Source organism: Myxocyprinus asiaticus, chromosome 50, assembly GCF_019703515.2.
Source record: "Myxocyprinus asiaticus isolate MX2 ecotype Aquarium Trade chromosome 50, UBuf_Myxa_2, whole genome shotgun sequence".
Taxonomy (NCBI): domain Eukaryota; kingdom Metazoa; phylum Chordata; class Actinopteri; order Cypriniformes; family Catostomidae; genus Myxocyprinus; species Myxocyprinus asiaticus.
In genome coordinates this window covers 22189391-22209979 of record NC_059393.1, presented here as the reverse complement: position 1 = coordinate 22209979, position 20589 = coordinate 22189391, and the positions used below count along the sequence as shown (strand labels likewise).

The following is a 20589-nucleotide window of genomic DNA, read 5'->3' as shown; positions in this document are numbered from 1 at the left end:
TTCTCTGTGGTTTATTACAGACGCTCGTCTGCATATATTTCTGAGTATAGTGCCCATAATAGTAGGGCTGTTGTTTATAGCTCTGGTTTGGAGAAGATGTGTCAGCCAGAAACATGGGAAATCAAAACAAGAGGGCAAGTATTACCACAAACATAACATAGTGCGAGGAATTTGCGCTTTCACTATTAAATATCTTTAAAACACCATTTTTTGTTGATGAAAAGTTGAAAAAAAAACTATATTTTTTATTTTTTTTATTGTTAAAACAGTTCAAACTCAGGAGGAAGAGATTCATTATTCAACGATAACTTTCTTTCCACAAAGTCTACAACATGAGGTAAGATGTTGTATCATTGTGTGACGTCTGTCTTCCCATAATAATAAGCTCACCATTTGCAGCTATTTAGACAAAAACTCAAACTCTGTCCCAAATCACTTCTGTGCTTTTTTATGCCATTTTTAATGCAATTAGTGTGCGTAGTGTGTTCACACTAAAGAGTGCTTCTGCTAGTACCCCAATGATTTACTTTTTCATCCGAAATAAAGGAGTGTGGCTTGACGGACGCTTCCTGCATGCTGCGCTCTTGGCTTGCCGCATGTAGCGGAGGGGGCGGAGTTATCTGGCTGAAATGCTGGCCTGAAAAAACAATAGTTAGTAATGAGAAATGTGGTAACTAGCGAAACCTTTGTGAAGACAGCAGTTTACAAATGTGAGTTTACACTCTTGGACTGTAAGTCGATTAACGTGCTAAAGCTAGCGTCAACACACCTCATGCATTTGAAACGTCACTTCTGTCAGCTCAAAACAGTGAATGTTTCTGTGTAGTAAAAGAAATTTAAGTGTTACATTTAAGACAAAACACTTTGGAAATTCATCCGTGTATAGTGCGTCATTTGGGACACAGCTTAAGATCCGTGCTTGCATGCTTTTGTGGCTGCTTGTGCTGCTCTGATAATATTTGTTCATCAATCACCATCATTCAGCATGTTGTTCAGACAGCATACACAGTTCTAAAGAAGACATTGCCAAGGGCATTAAAGGTACAGTCTGCAATACGTCACAGCAGGGGCATCGTTTAATGTGGGGGGAAAAAATTCTGGAGACCATACCCATTCATTCCTCTTAGGAAAATTAGAAATATCTGATAAATTTGTCTATTTTAGCAATGAAAACCATGCCAAAATAATAATAAATAAATGTTGTTGTTACTAAAAGAGAGCTAAATTATTAACCTATTAAATTATTATTAGTCTTACCATCAGTTTAATTAGAGAATGCTCTAATTTCTGCTGTATTTCAACAAGATTTAGTTGTTTATTTGATTGTGTATTTATTTTCAGGCTGTAGCCTTATAACATTCACATATTCACATTGTGTCTGTACTGACACATGTGCTTTTTGTGTGTTTACATTACTGTCCAGTTGTCAGAACTGCTCTTGTTTTAGTAATACAATTACTTGTCTAGTAATTCAAAATTCTGAGCAATCAGGCTATTTTTTAGGACCCAAGCACTGAAAGTGTGGAGACCCTATTGTTCTTCTAAGGAATATTATTATCCTTCAACACGCCTTTCTTTTCTTAGAAACCAGTAAGATTCAAGAAAGTCTACAGCAGTGGCGAAGCCAAGGGTGGACCCAGGCCCACCCAGAATATTAGAGATTATAGAGAGATTATTAGACACTTATATATTTCTAAAAAAGTTATAAATGCATAAATTCGGGGCCTGGGTAGCTCAGCGAGTATTGACACTGGCTACCACCCCTGGAGTTGTGAGTTCGAATCCAGGGTGTGCTGAGTGACTCCAGCCAGGTCTCCTAAGCAAACAAATTGGCCCGGTTGCTAGGGAGGGTAGAGTCACATGGGGTAACCTCCTCTTGGTCGCTATTAGTGGTTCTCGCTCTCAATGGGGCGTGTGGTAAGTTGTGCGTGGATCGAAGAGAGTAGCATGAGCCTCCACATGCTGTGAGTCTCCACGGTGTCATGCACAACAAGCCACGTGATAAGATGTGTGGATTGACAGTCTCAGAAGCGGAGGAAACTGAGACTTGTCCTCCGCCACCTGGATTGAGGTGAGTAACAGTGCCACCACAAGGACCTAGTAAGCAGTGGGAACTGGGCATCCCTAACTGGGGAGAAAAGAGGATAAATGAATACATAAAAATAATAAAAAATGCATAAATTCTGCTTTCTGAAAGTGTGAAAGATCTGTTTGAATGTGACACATTTCTGTTGTTAAGGAAAATTTGGAGAAATGTTTTTTGGGTAAAACATTTGGCCCATCCATTTTTATTGAGGCCCACCCAAAAGTAATTTCCTGGCTACGCTCTTGGTCTACAGCATACACAGACAATATTCTATAATCTATTGGTAGATTTTGAAAAAAGATCATTGTATTTCAAATCTCCAAAACTTTAAGAAAAAACAAACTTTCAGTATGCCCTGATTAAGTGTCTCTTGAGCCGCCTTTTCACTGTCTCCAACATTCACATACGACTGTCATATTTCTCCCCCTAGTGGCAGTGGATTTTAATCTTTGGGAGAAACTACAAAAGGTTTGCTACCAAATCTCATAATGACATTACTGCGTGTGATATTGTTGAGCAGATGATGAATTCAATGAAATGTATTATTAATATCCACTCAGTATTTATTATTACTATAACTATTACCATTATGTATTGTTAATAATACTGTTTTATAATCATTTACAATAATTCAGCAAATAGGAAGTACAAACCCGATTCCAAAAGAAAAGTTGGGACAGTATGGAAAATGCTAATAAAAACAAAAAGGAGTGATTTGTAAATGATATTCTCCCTGTGCCATATTGAAAGCACTACAACATATTATTTGATGTTTATCTTGTGAACTGAATTATTCACTCATTTTAAAATCAGATGATTGCAACAGCTCGCTCCAAAAGAGTTGAGACAGGGGCAATTTAGTAAGGGCTAATGTACAGTCAGCCGGTTATCGCACAATAAACCTCAACAGGGTGATCCGTGATTTTACACATTTAATCACACATTTACTGTAATTACAAAAGCCTTATGTGATATATTTGCAATGTACAGTAAGTTCTTATTTCTGACTTCTACATTCATAATTGGTACAGAAGTAGCTGGCGTTTAGGACAAAATTGATTTTGATATATAAAGACAGAAACCCAGAAAGGACTTGCCAGTTCATGTTTACAATTAACAAGCGGCACCTGAACCAGTGATGGTGAACATAACATTAAGATAAAGTTATTATCCATAACATTTCCTGAAATAACGAAAAAGAAATGTTGACAATGCTCACAACTGAACTGAAAAAAATGACAATGAATATTAAAGGAATGAATTAATATTTACAGTAGATCATCTCAGTGACAGGCTAAAATCACTGCTGAGGTTTTATTGGTGCTGAGAAATACAACAACTACCTGTCACCTCCTCCTATGTTTATAGGAATGTTTCTAAACTCAGTGGCCGTGTATTATAGGACATTTACCAGTGAAATGTGTCCTAAGTTGTGTGCTCTGTTTCAGTGGATGCCAGTTGAGAATGCATTATTTATTTGTTGCTGCTTACCTGATTTATTGCATGTCCACTAAAGTCTGTTGGCTTTAATATGTAATGTGTGCATCTGTGGCATTAACACTGTTATTGTAGTTGTAGTGTCAAAATTGTTCTTTCCTCTCTATTTATCTCCTGTCATTGACTGTTTTTACAGAATTCTGATGGAGCAGATAACATAGTGTACTCAAGAATTGTGACATAATACGAGGATCCAACAGTCTGTCAGCTGCACAGGGTTGAGTAAATATTAATTATGCATGCAGCTGTCACCCCGCAGCTCTTGGCTGGGTGCTCGCTGAAGCTAAAACAGATTTGAGACTGGTTAGTACCTGGATTGGAAACCTGCAAAACAAAGGATGCTGCCGGAAGAGATGCTGGCCGGCCAGCAGGGGGTGCTCGTCCTGTGTTCTGCAGTACTATGTGGGTTTCAAGGTTTGGCAGGGTAACCTTGCAACTGCCTTTGACTTGAATACGAATGCTAACCGGTAGCCCTTCAGGTATTATAGGCCAGTTTAGTGATAGAGATACTATACAATAAAACTAACGTACTGACTCTCCAGGTAAAATTTGAGAAATTAACACATTGAAGTATTTCTGCATCATTATTTTATCTGGACTATTTCAGTATGGGCATTTTCTCATAAGACTGAATTTAACCCTTGTGTGTCAATAAAAAAAGTTACTCAGAGGTCCTTTGAGGACAAAAATGTCAGCGTCAAAAAACTGCCATAATAATATTATAATTATTAATATTATTTTCCACTTTCAATGAGTTAATGTTTTTAACCAACATCAGTCCTGATCATAACTACCAAATATTCATCCATTTTCAGGATTTTAACCCTTTAAATGCCAGTTTGTTTATATAATGCCACTGTTGTTTTTGATGAAAAAACACACAAAAAATTAATTATTTTCCATATACTAAATGCTAAGTGGAATTTTATTTTATTTTTTTTTATCACAGGGATTATCACAGTCTGGATATGTCACTGATTAGCAACAACATTGATTTTGATGCATTATTGTTTTTTTTGTATGACCTTAGAGGACACACACACACACATTTCTCAGTACACACATATAAAACACACTCTGACATTCATACCAACACACCCACACAATGTTAGCTGCATCATTTATTCAATTGGCCTGCAGTGCTCTATAATACAGCAAACAGAAAATAGGGGAAAAGCTTGTATTTGCTCCATAGGCTAAACATGAGAAAAATGGCGCCATCTGGTGGAAAATATCAATAAGTTACATTTTGAAGCCAGGACTCCGGAATGAAAGCATAATATCATAGAATTCATGATTTTATGCTTTAATGGCACTGGGATCAAATATTGCAGTTTTAATGGGTTTAAATGGGGACATTTTTGTCCTGAAGGTCCTGAGTGTATTTTGTGTACACAGTGTATTATAGATGCATTATAGGAACTGAGGTTGAAATATCAAAATTCCCCCCAAAAATACACACCTTTGGCAAAATTTGTGCCGTTGGCATTAACAAAGCCAAAATGATCAAAAAAACCTAACACGCAGGTCGCACAAAGGTTAATGCATGTCACTGTCTACTAGTGAATTGAAAATGTTTTTACTTTTTGGTGGGATGGTGTATTCTTATAGTGTACATTTTTGTTATTTTTGTATCAAGCTACTATTGGAATTTAGTAGTGCCAAGCTGCAGATATTGTTCATTCAATGCACATTGTACATTAATTGTAATGTTATTTCCTCAACTGATCTGTAAATGGATTTAAGCAATTATGCAACTGATCTTGAGCGGTTAGTTGCTTTTCTTATTCAACATCTTGCAGCAAGGCTGTAGCCTTATACTTGAAATTCACAAATTTCAATTTGTGTCTGTACTGACACATGCATTTTGTCTGCTTAATTTATTGTCCAATCCGTTCATTTTTCTCCTTTATATGATGTTTATTTAAATATATTTTTTGGATCTGTTTTGATATATTTTCAAGCAATCACATTTGGATGTGCACACGCAGGCTTTAAAATGTCTTTCTTTTTTTAAGATGCTATTTAATGTGAATAATCTGTAATCCAGTTAGTTCTTTAAATTCATGTTCAGATTACTGATCGTATTCAGATTATATTTTTATATCAGAATATATTTTTGGAATGTGAATTATTTCAATATTTTGCTCCAGCTCTTTTTTAACGGTTGATTCTTGACAGTGTGGATGTTTAGTAGCATTTATTAATCTTTTAAAATATAATGATTATAAATTCACCATAATATTCATTATCATCACGTGATGTTTATTTTATAATTATATAATTTTTATGGCTGCCAAAGCTGAAGGTTTACTGGTGTAATTTAAAAAGTCTAACATCATTACGCTTCTCTGGGCAGTCTTGTGTTACCTCTATCTAGTGGTGTTTTCATGTTTAATGTGGATTGTAAATATTGCAAATTTGATAATATAGGACGAATACGAGTAAAGTGATGTAACGGGGTAAAAAGGGAAAGGAGGAGGCGAGAACCGGCTTGAAGGTGTAACTCATAATTTAATAGTGAATTTAAAGCAAAATCCAAATAACAAACAAACATGCAGTGCAGCTGCCCGTAACTCTCTCTCTCTCTCTCGAACTGCCATCTCCGGTCGCTTTTATCCCTTGCTCGCCTCATCAGGCTGATTGGGGTCAGGGTGTGCATCATTCCGGCCCCACCCCACCCTCCTCCACACTACAGGTGACAAAAGACATTTAAGCTTGTTCCACATTGTATCCATATGTATTTCATTAAATGATTATAAATAATTACTAAACTAAACTTTGGGGAGTAAACAATTAAAGGGATAGTTCACCCCAAAAAGCTCTCTAAAAATTTAATCATCCTCATGCCATCCCAGATGTATATGACTTTATTTCTGAGCACAAATGAAGCTTTTAGAAGAATATTTCAGCTCTGTTGGTCCTCACAATGCAAGTCAATAGGGGCCAAAACTTTGAAGCTATAAAAAGCACATAAAGGCAGCATAAAAGTAAACAACTCCAGTGGTGAAATCAATGTCTTTAGAAGCGATATGATAGGTGTGGGTGAGAAACAGATCAATATTTATGTCCCTTTTTACTGTAAATCTTGACATCAGCAGTCTCCTTGGCAATCATGATTTTAAGCTCGATTATATTTCCCAGCGCCATCTAGCACACTGTGACTAGTAAGTGTAATCGAGCTAGAAATCATGATCATTCCTGTAGACTGCAAGTTCAAGATGTGCAGTGAAAAGGGAGTTTTTCATTTTGGTCGGTTCTCACCTAAAACAGATTAAATCACTTCAGAAGACATGGATTAAACCACTGGAGTTGTATGGATTACTTTTATGCTGTCTTTATGTGCTTTTAGAGCTTAAAAGTTTCAGACCCCATTTACTTGCATTGTATGGACCAACAGAGCTGAAATATTCTTCTAAAAATCTTCATTTGTGTTCTGCAGAAGAAAGAAAGTCATACATGATTGATATGACACTTATTGACTGTTAGCAGACAATATTCATCTAAACTGGAGGCTTGTAACAAGGATTTGCAGATTCATCTGTGCAGCTGGTTGGTGCTTTTATTGGAGATAATGTACAGCTACAAAACTTCTTGACTGGTAGCCCACTGTTATTCTGTGAACTTATTTGTATTATTGCAAAGTGTGATCGCTGTAGTTGATAGTTCACGGGTCTGCTTTTAATTACATTTGTATTTGTGTAAACTCTGATCTTCAGCTGGTCTAGTTTTAACCAGAATTATTAGAGCATTTAACATGTGCATATAGTGGTGAGTTTACAAGGTGTACACAAGAGGGAGCTCTTGACAACAATTGAAATCTAGTACAGGTGAGGAGCTTCTAATCAATTGTCTTGTATGGATGTTGACAGGATTTAATATACAGGTATATGTGTGTGTGTGTGTGTGTGTGTGTGTGTTTATCAGTTTAAGTCAGATTTTTCCTGTCTGTGCCTGTTGTTCACAAAGTCCTTGTAGGGGCCCTCTAGAACTGCCACTGGGTGTTGGGAATTTTGATTAATCTCAGTGAATCGAGTTTTTTGAGTCCTTTACCAAAGTTAATAATTTAGTCATCATTTGCAGCAGTAGGTGGCAACTAATGAGCATCTTTTATGTGTTACGAGTGAGTCATTGAATCAACTGATTCATTTAAAAAACACAGAGTTGTTCATAACCAAAATAATGGAAGTGAACAAAAACGATTTGTTCACAAACAAAACACGACTAGCATTGTAGTCATACTCACAAATGAAGCTTAAAGGACTGTACAAAATGGCAAAAGTATGACAAACATTTCATAAAATAGGGTTTCAGGTGCATCATGCCACATAATGAACCATGTCCACACTGTGTATGATCTAAGGTGCTTGCAATTGATTGTTTAAGACCTGTGAAACTATAATATTTCCATCAGATGCACTGGTAGATGTCAAAACAACCATGCAGCCAAACAGTCGATAAACCATGCAGCCAAACAGTCGATAAACCATGCAGCCAAACAGCCATCATACCATGCATCCAAACAGTCGACATACCATGCAGCCAAACAGTTGATAAATCATGCAGCCAAACAGTCAACAAACCATGCAGCCAAACAGCCGTCATACCATGCAGCCAAACAATCGACATACCATGCAGCCAAACAGTCAACATACCATGCAGCCAAACAATCGACATACCATGCAGCCAAACAGTCAACATACCATGCAGCCAAACAGTCGACAAACCATGCAGCCAAACAGCCGTCATACCATGCAGCCAAACAGTCGACAAACCATGCAGCCAAACTGTCGACAAACCATGCAGCCAAACAGCCGACAAACCATGCAGCCAAACAGCCGTCATACCATGCAGCCAAACAGTTGACATACCATGCAGCCAAACAGTCGACATACCATGCAGCCAAACAGTCGACATACCATGCAGCCAAACAGTCGACATACCATGCAGCCAAACAGCCGACAAACCATGCAGCCAAACAGCCGTCATACCATGCAGCCAAACAGTCGACATACCATGCAGCCAAACAGTCGACAAACCATGCAGCCAAACAGCCGTCATACCATGCAGCCAAACAGTCGACATACCATGCAGCCAAACAGTCGACAAACCATGCAGCCAAACAGCCATCATACCATGCAGCCAAACAGCCGTCATACCATGCAGCCAAACAGTCGACATATCATGCAGCCAAACAGTTGACAAACCATGCAGCCAAACAGCCGTCATACCATGCAGCCAAACAGTCGACAAACCATGCAGCCAAACAGTCGACAAACCATGCAGCCAAACAGTCAACAAACCATGCAGCCAAACAGCCGTCATACCATGCAGCCAAACAGTCGACAAACCATGCAGCCAAACAGTCGACAAACCATGCAGCCAAACAGCCGTCATACCATGCAGCCAAACAGTCGACAAACCATGCAGCCAAACTGTCGACAAACCATGCAGCCAAACAGCCGACAAACCATGCAGCCAAACAGCCGTCATACCATGCAGCCAAACAGTCGACATACCATGCAGCCAAACAGTCGACATACCATGCAGCCAAACAGTCGACATACCATGCAGCCAAACAGCCGACAAACCATGCAGCCAAACAGCCGTCATACCATGCAGCCAAACAGTCGACATACCATGCAGCCAAACAGTCGACATACCATGCAGCCAAACAGTCGACAAACCATGCAGCCAAACAGCCGTCATACCATGCAGCCAAACAGTCGACATACCATGCAGCCAAACAGTCGACAAACCATGCAGCCAAACAGCCATCATACCATGCAGCCAAACAGCCGTCATACCATGCAGCCAAACAGTCGACATATCATGCAGCCAAACAGTTGACAAACCATGCAGCCAAACAGCCGTCATACCATGCAGCCAAACAGTCGATAAACCATGCAGCAAACCATGCAGTCGACAAACCATGCAGCCAAACAGTCGACAAACCATGCAGCCAAACAGTCGACAAACCATGCAGCCAAACAGTCGACAAACCATGCAGCCAAACAGTCGACAAACCATGCAGCCAAACAGTTGACAAACCATGCAGCCAAACAGTCGACAAACCATGCAGCCAAACAGCTGTCATACCATGCAGCCAAGCAGTTGACAAACCATGCAGCCAAACAGTCGACAAACCATGCAGCCAAACAGCCGTCATTCCATGCAGCCAAACAGTCGACAAACCATGCAGTCAAACAGTCGACATACCATGCAGCCAAACAGTCGACAAACCATGCAGCCAAACAGCCGTCATACCATGCAGCCAAACGGTCGACAAACCATGCAGTCAAACAGCCGTCATACCATGCAGCCAAACGGTCGACAAACCATGCAGCCAAACAGCCGTCATACCATGCAGCCAAACGGTCGACAAACCATGCAGTCAAACAGTCGACATACCATGCAGCCAAACAGTCGACATACCATGCAGCCAAACAGTCGACAAACCATGCAGCCAAACTGTCGACATACCATGCAGCCAAACAGTCGACAAACCATGCAGCCAAACAGTCGACAAACCATGCAGCCAAACAGTCGACAAACCGAATATTGTGCAGTGCATAGTGACAAACGAGTGTTTAAGAAAGCGCCATAGTGTTTTGGGAGAAAGAAAAAGTGACTTTTACCCTAGGGGGCTTTAGCCTCATTATACTTTTCTACTCTTGTTTATTGACAGTGAAGGATGATTTAAAGGTACTGTAGCTGCGTCTGGCATTCAACCACAGATTGGCATGATGTGCTCTCTGAAATAGGCCCAGCTGTTACTCTGAACATGGTAAGCTAGTCTAAGTCAATATAATTTCTGTGTTGTACTATGCATATATTTCATATTCAATGGATTTTGGGTTGAGGTGGTGGTGGGGGTTTGCGCTAGACAAATGGAGGGGGTGTGCATGGCCTCATTGACTCAAATGATTTATAAAAAAAACAACAAAAAAAAAAACACTATGGAAACAATGAAGTAAACGAATGCTTCAGTCCAAGCAGGTACTTGCATAATGAAAAATGAAAGGTACTGTATGTTGACTGCAGTAAATATTTATGCACCAATGAGATCAAGCACGCTTTTAATATTGAAAATAATTAATAACACATTGCAGAATCCACACCAGGACCTTCATGCACTTTGACACACCACCTACTCGGTTTCTGAGTCAAAGTGCAACATGCTGTGGTCTTCTTTATTTAGTTCAGTTTAGAGTATTGAGTCTGAACTCAAACTCATGATTTGACGAGAGATGTTTGAGGCAGGTGTGTATGTTTGTGACCAGGATGTTTTGTGTTTTTTATGTGTTCAGGGCTCAATAATAAGGATTGTTTTCTGCTGTTGTTCAGTTTTTACTGATCCTGCCAACATTTTAGTTTGAGATTTTGAGAGAGCGGACTGTATAGAAGGATTATTTCTTGAATTTCTGTTGTTCAGTACTGTGTCAGATGGAGTTTGACGTTTTCAAACTTTTGAAGAACAGTATGATGTCAAATAGTGCTTTCTTCTGTCTGTGTATGTTCATCACAAATTGTAAGTGAGGTTCATTTTATTTCTCTGAGTGTGTTTTTTTTTATTTTGTATTTTTTTAAACACTTTACATTGCAAAATATTATTTATGACTTAAACTAATCATATATCTGATAAACAACAAAAAGATCATATTTAGAGTTTCTTTATTCATTTGGCTTTTTCAGCTAAGCTAAATTTGACATGGTTAGTGTAATTTGTTATTGTCAATGTAACTGGGGATAAACAGGCTTTGGTGTTTTATTTCTGAAATCTCTCTCTGTTTTTAGATGTTTTGAGTGATAATTCAGATGAATTGAAGACAGTATTGGAGGGAGATTCTGTCACTCTACAGTCAAATGTTACTGAATTACCAAAAGATGATCACATACTTTGGAAGTTTGGACCTCGAAATGCTCGAATAGCTGAAATCATTAAAAGGGACCAAATAAATTTTATATGGGTCAGTAATGATGAGATATTCAGAGATAAACTGCAACTGAACAATCAGACTGGATCTCTCACCCTCAAGAACATCAGAATCACACACTCTGGACTTTATCAGCTTGAGATCATCAACAGTGCAGGAACTTCAGTCAAAAGATTCAGTGTTACTGTGTATTGTGAGTAAACTGAAGAAGTCATGTTATACATGTCATTAGTGTTTATTGATTTCATTTCATGTCTACACTTAGTGTGCGGTGGGCTGGAATAAAGCCTAGTGAGTAGACTGTGTGTTTGGTCATTAAGCTTTCAGTTTGTGATCAGTTTGTTCAATAGTGTTTATTCAGAAGCTGAATTATTGAATTGTTATGGCTCCCTCAGCTGGCCACACTGTAAAAACACCACAGACTGGTGGATTGAGTTTAATTTTAGCCTGTTGTACACAACATATTATGGATCTTTTACCAGTTTTAACTATTCAGTTTATTATTCAGTGATTACAAGCTCATGAACAAACTGATTTGGAGGTTCAAAACTCCCCAAGGACTCACTAGTGCTAATGGCAGTATGCTTTCTTCTCATGTTTTCCAGCTCCTCTTCCTGTTCCTGCCATTACCAATAACTCTTCAGTCTGTTCATCATCATCATCAGAGAGATCGTCACTCTCTAAATGTGTGTTGGTGTGTTCAGTGGTGAATGTGACACAGGTGACTCTCTCCTGGTACAAAGGAAACAGTTTATTCTCCTCCATCAGTGTGTCTGATCTCAACAGCAGTCTCTCTCTACTTCTGGAGGTGGAATATCAGGAGAACAACATCTACAGCTGTGTGATCAACAATCCCATCAGAAACCAGACTAAACATCTCAACATTACTGAAGTCTGTCAGACGTGTTCAGGTATGATTATTCTACTGCAACATTTTCAACATTTAACTTGGACTTGAACTGTAATTCATATTTTTCAGGTGTTGTTTCTGGGTGAAGTCACATTGGGACACTTTTTATCTCTTGGTGCATTACAGGATTTTTACGTCTCTCATATCTTATACTGCTGACTTTAGCTGCTGTAGTCCCAGTGTTCATCTCGACATGTGTGATATGCTGTGGCTGCAGGAAATGTAGAAAACAAGGACAGGAAGGCAAGTATTATCTGTAACTGATACAGCAAGAAGAAAGTGTGACCAAAAAATGGCATAAAAAAGTGGCAAAAGGTTTATTAGTCTTATTATTGTTTTCCCTTTTTTAATTATTTCATAATAATTGCTGATCAGATCAGTGATATTTGTGTAATCGATGTTAATTACACACTGAAAATCTCCTCACACTGACTCACATGTGTTTGTGTCTGTAGATCAGACAATCAAAGTGACAGAATACACACAGATCATCTATTACAGTCTTCAGATGACAGATCTGTCACAGGTCAGTGATTAATTACTCATGATAGTGTCTGATTAAGTGGTTCAATGTGCAGTTATAAGACTGCATGGTTTAGTTTTTAACAACAGATTTGTAATATCTGAAATGATTTCTGTTTGCTTGATCAGTTTATATTGATTTTAATGATTCTCTTTTTCTCTAATAGAAATCATATGAGGATGTGAACAGAACTGTGAATGCTGTGACGTATCAACACACAACACAATGAAACTCAACACAGCAGCTGTTCTGCATCATTATTAGTGTTGGAAAAAGAGAATATAATCACAGTTTAGGCTAAATGAACTGCTTGAAAAATATGTTTAATAACTGAACTGTAAATATATATATATATATATATATATTTTTTTTTTACCTCAATAGTTAGAATTGGTTGAACAAAAATGGTCAAATCTAAAAACGAAGAAAAAGCATGAATATAAAAACAAAAACTGAAAATGTTCTACTTTTAAAAAGTGTTTGAAATAATAAAAAAAATTAAACTGAATTAAATTAGTGCAGGTGAAATATAATTCAAGTCTTCTGTGTCATTACATTAAACTGAATTAATAAATACACATGCATATAAACTCTGATCAGTTTTCTTGCGTCAGAGCTGCTGTTATTGAGGTCAGTAAATTGGGGGTCTGAACTGAATGCATGTGGTTTATTGTGGTGAGCAGATGAACAACTAAAGTACAAGAAAGAAGTGTGTTTGTGTGTTCATATGTGTCTTTGTGCATGTGTGTGTGTGTGTGTGTGTGTGTGTGTGTGTGTGTGTGTGTGTGTGTGTGTGTGTTGTGTGTGTGTGTGTGTTTGTGTGTTCATATGTGTCTTTGTGCATGTGTGTGTGTGTGTGTGTGTGTGTGTGTGTGTGTGTGTGTGTGTGTGTGTGGAAAATGTTGGTTTTCTTTGTGCATCCACAAATGAACCTCATAACGTCAACAGCAGTGTGTGAAAGATCATCTTAAAGTTTGAATGCGTTCGTTTAATAAATGTGTTTTATTAAGTGTCAGAATGTGTTGCTCTCGTCTGTGTGCTGTGTGCGGTTCTTCCTCTGTGGTGAGTGACTAAGAAATGATTTTTTTAATAGTTTTGCACTTTTTATCAGTAAATGTGGTGTGTTAAATTGACAGATGGATTGAATTCAGTGTCAGTGATGGAGGGAGATTCTGTCACTCTACACACTGATCTTACTGAAATACAGAGAGACGATCAGATACTGTGGATGTTTGTACTTCAAGAGACTCGTATAGCTGAAATCTTTAATCATATTCTCTTTATATATTATACTAATGAGATAACTAGAGACAGACTGCTTATAGACATTCAGATTGGATCTCTCAGCATCAGAAACATCAGAATCTAACACTCTTTATAAAATAACTGTCATCAATAGAGGCATCTCATACAAGAGATACAATATTACTGTCTATGGTGGGTTAAATACAGTATTACTTCAGTATTAGTTTTGTTAGCTTTTTGCAAGTGTCTATGTGCATGCCAACTGATAATTTGTATAATATGTACAATAAGATAAAATGTCGCTGTCCTTTTCTGCATATCGCGGCCCTCTTCAGCCAGTCGCGGACTGTTCAGCATAACTCGGCGGCCCGTTTCAGCTTATCACCCCCCGTTTCACGGCCGGCCCACCGGGAAAAGTCCCAGTTCTCCCTATGGCCAGTCCGCCCCTGCCTGTCATCATCAGAGACTCTTCTCAATGTTCTTCATCATCTGAAAGTTCATCTAAATGTGTGTTGGTGTGTTCAGTGGTGAATGTGACACAGGTGACTCTCTCCTGGTACAAAGGAAACAGTTTATTCTCCTCCATCAGTGTGTCTGATCTCAACAGCAGTCTCTCTCTGCCTCTGGAGGTGGAATATCAGGAGAACAACATCTACAGCTGTGTGGTGTCCAATCACATCAGAAACCAGACTAAACATCTCAACATTACTGAAGTCTGTCAGATGTGCTCAGGTATGTCAGAATGATTGCTGAGCTGCTACTGTATGTTGCTCTATTTTATTTGGTATTAATTGTAAAATCTTCAAGACATCAGAAATAATGGGCAGGTTTATATGTTGTCACCTGTCCTTTTAAACTGTGTTAGATTCACATGTTCTCTCCCAGTTGAGCTGTTATTCCTAAATATCTCGTCTGAAGTCAGACGGGCAAAAACAAGTTAACATTACTAATGATTTTTCTCTTAATGTTTATTGCAGAACTGAGCCAGCGTTCATATTTAATACTGATGATAATTTTTGGTGTGGTGATGCAGCTCATATCTGCAGATATAATATACTGTAACTGCAATAAATGTTGTCATGCACGACAAAAACGCAAGTATTACCTACACATGGCATGATGTTTTAATTCACTTGTCAAAACTGATCAATTTTATTCTCAGATATTTTTATCCATTTGCTAGGTACAGTAATGAAGGAGCAAAATGGCCTTTAGGGGAGGTAAAAATCTTGTGTAATTTGTCAGAGGAGCAGATATTTATCAAAACACAGTTCCTTAATATAGACATTTTATGAAATAGTCTAGTTATTTTATCAGCATTTGTGTGGTGAGTGGTCACAGAGTTGCTGTAAATCACTTAATCTTCCATCATTATCACTGTAATTTTCTTAAACTTTGCATGAGCAATTTGATGAGTGATTCTGACCACTGCATCTAGGTGGATGTGACATTTAATAATAAACTTCTTATTGAAATAGGCCACTAGATGGCAGAAAAAAACCCCCAGCATTTTGATTGCAAGGAAACAACATGGAAACCCAAACAGATATTTCTTTATTTGTCTCCTCAACATTGGATGTTGAATGCAAGACAGACACTGACACTTTTACAGGTTTGTTAACAGTTTAAACTTCATGAGAGCTGAAGTATGTAACTTTTCCAGGCTTAAAATACTTTCTCCTATCCCAGCTTAATATGCTGAGACAACTATTAGTAAGCCATTCATAGGTTCATTTTCTCTAAAACTGTAAACACTGTCTTTCTGTAGCACTATCAAGGGCGTAGATTTAGCTTGAACATTGGGGTGGGGTTGCAGCGTGAATACCATCCCGTTTGGTGGTGCTAGAGGCGCAGGAATTACATCAGCTTGAAGTTACTTGAGAGAATGATCAGTGTGTGACTGTGTGCAGGGCTGTAATCTATGTAAAGTAGCTCAAATGTGAGATTATGACTGGTAGTGTACCAGTCTTCCTGTCAGCTCATGGAGGGAGAGAGAGTTTTGTGTTTTGTGATTTATCAACTTATAAAAAATGACAATATATAGATCACCTTTAATGCTTCAGTACAAGTAGAAAGATTCAGTACATGTGATATTTAAGGATAATCTAACACAGTTCTTACTAGACACTACATGTACTCAAAAATCCCGTCTTGTCCTGAAATGATAATGTCGTTATGCAATTACTGTACATACAGACTAATACAACTATCATCTCTTTTAAAGTGAGCCTTCCACAGTAAAAGTGGAGAAACGCACACAAAGAAACATGGAGTGTGTCATTAATCAGTTTGAGATTGACTTGCACAAGTGCATTTTTTGCAATAAGAGATTTTAAGTTCAACGGATCTTGTTCCCCATTTTATATTTAAATAACTGTCATAAAAGACACCTGTGATACACGTTTGTAAAATGCAAACACAGGTTAGATATTAAGAGTCTGATTTGCATACCCAATTGTTACCCAAGTCTTAAAACATTAACTCTGGGTTTCACTCTTCTGGTTGTTCAATTTTTTAATCTGTACACAAAAAAATCAACAGTCAAAGAAAAAATGTGGTATTATTTTCATATCTGACTTCTCAGACTTCACAGACCAACCATTCCAATATATCCTGTCATGTTTTGTTTGTGAAGTGAGTACCATGCTATATTTTTATGCACAGTAAATACAGCACTTGTGTTGTGTTTTCTTTGAGCTGAAACCTCTTATAGAAGCCCTCTTAAATGTATGGTGAGTATTGTGGCAGCTGCTCTATACTTGTCTTGCTGTCATTAACACCTGACATTCGTTGGAGCTATATTTACTGATGCCTTTTGTCAATGGAAAATAATAACCTCCCCCTTCGTGACTTTATATGTTTGTATTCACCATATGCCTGAGCCCAGATAGAAATGACAGATAAGGTATTGCACCTGTGTGGATGGATAATGCCATACAGGTGGGCAATTGTGCAGTATCAGCTTTCAGACCTTCAGTTGGTATAGCTGGTTTGTCCTCAGGGCTGACACAAAACGGGGGGGATTCAGTCAGTTGAGCTCAGAGAAGCTTTTTTTTATTTTACAGAAATATTGGCTGTAGGAAAATCATATTAAAGGAAGGTTGGTTGAAAGTCCAGGGGGAACATGGTATCCATTTGCAGTGACAGTGACACCAAAATATCTCACTAGCATTTTCACATAGTTGAAGGGTGGTGTGGCCTCACATTATAACCTCTTTGTTAAAAAGAATAGAAAAAGGTATAGTTTTTTTTTTCTCCCACACGTATTCCATGTTAGTTGACTCTTCTCAGTAGTTTGAATACAAACTGGAAATTCAGAAGGTAAAATCAGAAGAGCAGAGCATTGAAAAGAGGCGGGGCTAAAAGGTCAATAGCGCAAGCCAATAGCATTTGAGTGCAGGCTGTGAAGGGGCATATCATTGGTTTGTCCCTCCTGATTTGAGTCTAAACAAGACTTCTCGACTGGTTCATGAGTTCAGAAATGCTCTTCAAATTCAGTTCAAAAATGATTAAATATACTTTCTCTTGGCAGATTTGTAGACACACAGATTTTAAAATAGGAGACTTGTTTCAGCCCTGAATGACTCAATGTGTGTTCTAATGTGATCTTACATTTTCGTAGACTCGTTCAACCTCATCATTCACTGCCGAAGTTTAACTCAGACCTTATTCACAGTAGCGCCATCTTTGATTTTTAATGGGAGTGAAAATGAGGCTGTAAGGGATAGACTTACGATCTCTTTAATGGCACGCACATTATAAAGCTGAATAAAGTAACTAGATCCCATCTGGTTTTCCGCAACTTATGTTGTCTGGATTTTTTGTCTACTGAGAGTTCTTGGAAAGATATTTCTTACCATATTTTGTTCATGGAACGATCTAAAAACACTTTAAACTACAGCTGCTGTACGTCTATCCCTCACAGCCTCGTTGTCATTACTATCAATAATCAAAGATGGTGCTGCTTTGAATAAGGTCTACGCAAGTACTGAGAATGCATAAAATAACATGGATGCTGTGACGAGGAGGAGGGTTGGGCCTGAATTGGGCTAATCAGTCGGGAGGGGGATAAAGACGAGCCGGAGGCGCCGGTTCGAGAGAGAGAGAGAGAGAGAGAGAGAGACGCACGTGGCCACATTGTGTGTGTCTGTGTGTCTTTATGTATTATGTTGTTCATTTATATCATTAAACTTTACGTTGACTGTTCAGCTGATTTCCACCTCCTCCTTGCCCATCCCTTACCCCATTGCATTGGTGCTGAAACTCAGGAAGGAGGGATGCGCTGTCGCGGAATCCTCGCCGCTGCTGTCTGCTAAAGGAGCAGCCATGGCCATCTGCCTGGGGACGGAGAGGTCGCTGCCGGCTGCTGAGAGCCGGAGGAACCGCTGCCATCTGCTGAAGAAGGGGAGGAGCGGTTCCGTCCACCAGGGGCCGGAGGACTCGCTGCTGTCCAACTGGGGAGGAGCGAGCTGGTGTCTGCCAGAGGGCGGAGGAGCAGCTGAGGACCGGGCGACAGCGTGTCCAGGAACCGGCAAGCAATTTTCTCTCTATCGCACCGCCTCGCACTTTCCCTCTCCCCTTTCCCTCCCCTCTCCCAGGGCTCCAGAAAGGAGGGGAAGACCTGCCAGCAGGCATGGCCGGAAGGGCAATGCTCCCCCTCCAGGAAGGGAGGGGAGGGGAGTGCGTCACGCCGGGAGTTTCCCCGACCTGAGTCGGGTGATGGAGGAGTGTGATGAGGAGGAGGGTGGGGCCGGGCCGTGAGGACACACGGCTGGCCCTGGATCAGGCTAATCAGCCGGGAGGGGGATAAAGACGAGCCGGAGGCGCCAGTTCGAGAGAGAGAGGCGGTCGCATTGTGTGTGTCTGTGTGTCTTTATGTTTTATGATGTTTTAAGTTCATTTATATCATTAAACTTTACGTTGACTGTTCAGCCAGTTCCCGCCTCCTCCTTGTCATCCCTTACCCCATTACAGATGTGTTCTTGATCAGGGCTGAAAACTGAGTATGCATCAGATGGTGAATTGTAGTCAAGAACCCGAAGTCAGGGCAGTATTGAGAAACTACCATTGACTCTCTCAATACACATAAAATATGCATAATTTGCAGAAATGGTCACTTAACGAATCTTTTTGGTTAATGTATTAAACTAACTTGAAAAACAAAATCCCCATAATTGTGTGCCATTCTTTACAAGATTATTTATCATTCTTAGCCAGTAGCTATCTCACCTGGTTTCACTTAAGTTAAGCATGGTTGAGCCTGGTCACTACCTGGATAGGAGACCTCCTGGTCTCATTTAGTTTCAAGAAATCTTTTCTTTTTTCTTCTATCTTTTCTTCCACACATTTTTGAGTCTGTCTTCTGCTCTGAATTTGCCCACTTTTTTAAAACTTTTTAATATTTTTTAATAGTCTCTTAAGACTTATCTATATTCATTGGCATTTGAATCTGGTCTTTGAAAGAAAGCATCTAGTATGTGGCATACTATGTTGGCATGACAAAGTTATTGTACAGACTTGATTTGGGGCAGCGGTTCTCAACCTTTTTTTGATGAACGCCCCCCTACTTCATTCCCTTAACCCAGCAGTAGGCCAGACTGGTTTGAACTGACAGAGTCTATGGTAACTCAGATAATCGCTCTGTACAATTGTGGTGAGAAAAATATAATCTCAGAATGCTATTCTGAGATGCAGGTTGGTGCTGTTTTGGTGGCACAAGGGGGGCCTACACAATATTAGGCAGGTGGTTTTAATGTTGTGGCTGATCGGTCTATATATACATTATTATTATTTTATTTTATTTTATTTTTGTTGCCAAATTAGGGATTCTAATACACAACCAGTGAAGGATCTGAGCTCGATCTTGTGGTGCCATCAGCCTATCAGCATTGTTCTGATGACGTAATATTTTCCAGAGTAATTAGTCGCATGGCTTTCTCAAGGCTTTCTACATAGTACTCTGCTTTGTGTTTCCTGATGCTGACAGATTCCTTGGTTAGCAGATGTGTGTGTATACGCATGCATTAAGAAGAGTGTGTTTACAGGTCTGCACACATCTGGTAGAGACATAAAACCACTGTTATAAAATGCTATTAATTTAATTTAAGAGTTAAAGAAATTTATTATTTTTTGTAATGTGATGTTTTTGTTTCTCATTTAGCTTGACGTGTGAATGCGGTAAAAGTGCTGTAGCTTTAAGAGGATGTGGTTTTTAAGTGTGAGGCAGGGGAGAGATGCAGAAACAGAAATAGAAGGAACGCAGAGGTCATGAAACACTGAGAGCTAATGTGCGGAAGTGCTGTGTTTATCAGACTACAGAGATCTGTTCTCTATTAAAATAAGAACAAATTAAGCTACAAAGATTACTGAAATATATTCAGCAATTTTCAGT

At 39.0% G+C, this 20589-nt stretch overlaps 3 protein-coding genes across 4 annotated transcripts in view; all 3 read left to right on the top strand.

The window, feature by feature from the left end:
- LOC127438826 (natural killer cell receptor 2B4-like) overlaps window positions 1–20589 on the top strand; it is a 162529-nt gene that overhangs the window by 17100 nt on the left and 124840 nt on the right. Inside the window, exon 4 of the mRNA XM_051694706.1 lies at window positions 14828–14930. Within this exon, the coding sequence (XP_051550666.1) occupies window positions 14828–14930 (103 nt within the window). The remainder of the gene's footprint in view (window positions 1–14827; window positions 14931–20589) is intronic.
- Window positions 1–20589, top strand: part of LOC127438848 (uncharacterized) — a 55458-nt gene that overhangs the window by 3737 nt on the left and 31132 nt on the right. The window lies entirely within an intron of this gene.
- LOC127438832 (natural killer cell receptor 2B4-like) lies at window positions 10409–13605 on the top strand. Of its 2 annotated transcripts, none has more exons than XM_051694725.1 (6): window positions 10409–11114; window positions 11381–11713; window positions 12126–12431; window positions 12596–12673; window positions 12886–12956; window positions 13120–13605. In XM_051694725.1, the coding sequence occupies exons 1-6, from the start codon at window positions 11030–11032 to the stop codon at window positions 13180–13182; spliced, it is 936 nt and encodes a 311-aa protein (XP_051550685.1). In that variant the 5' UTR covers window positions 10409–11029; the 3' UTR covers window positions 13183–13605. The 2 variants fall into 2 exon arrangements, with proteins under 2 accessions (XP_051550685.1, XP_051550684.1); XM_051694724.1 differs by having other exon boundaries at window positions 10413–11114; window positions 12557–12673.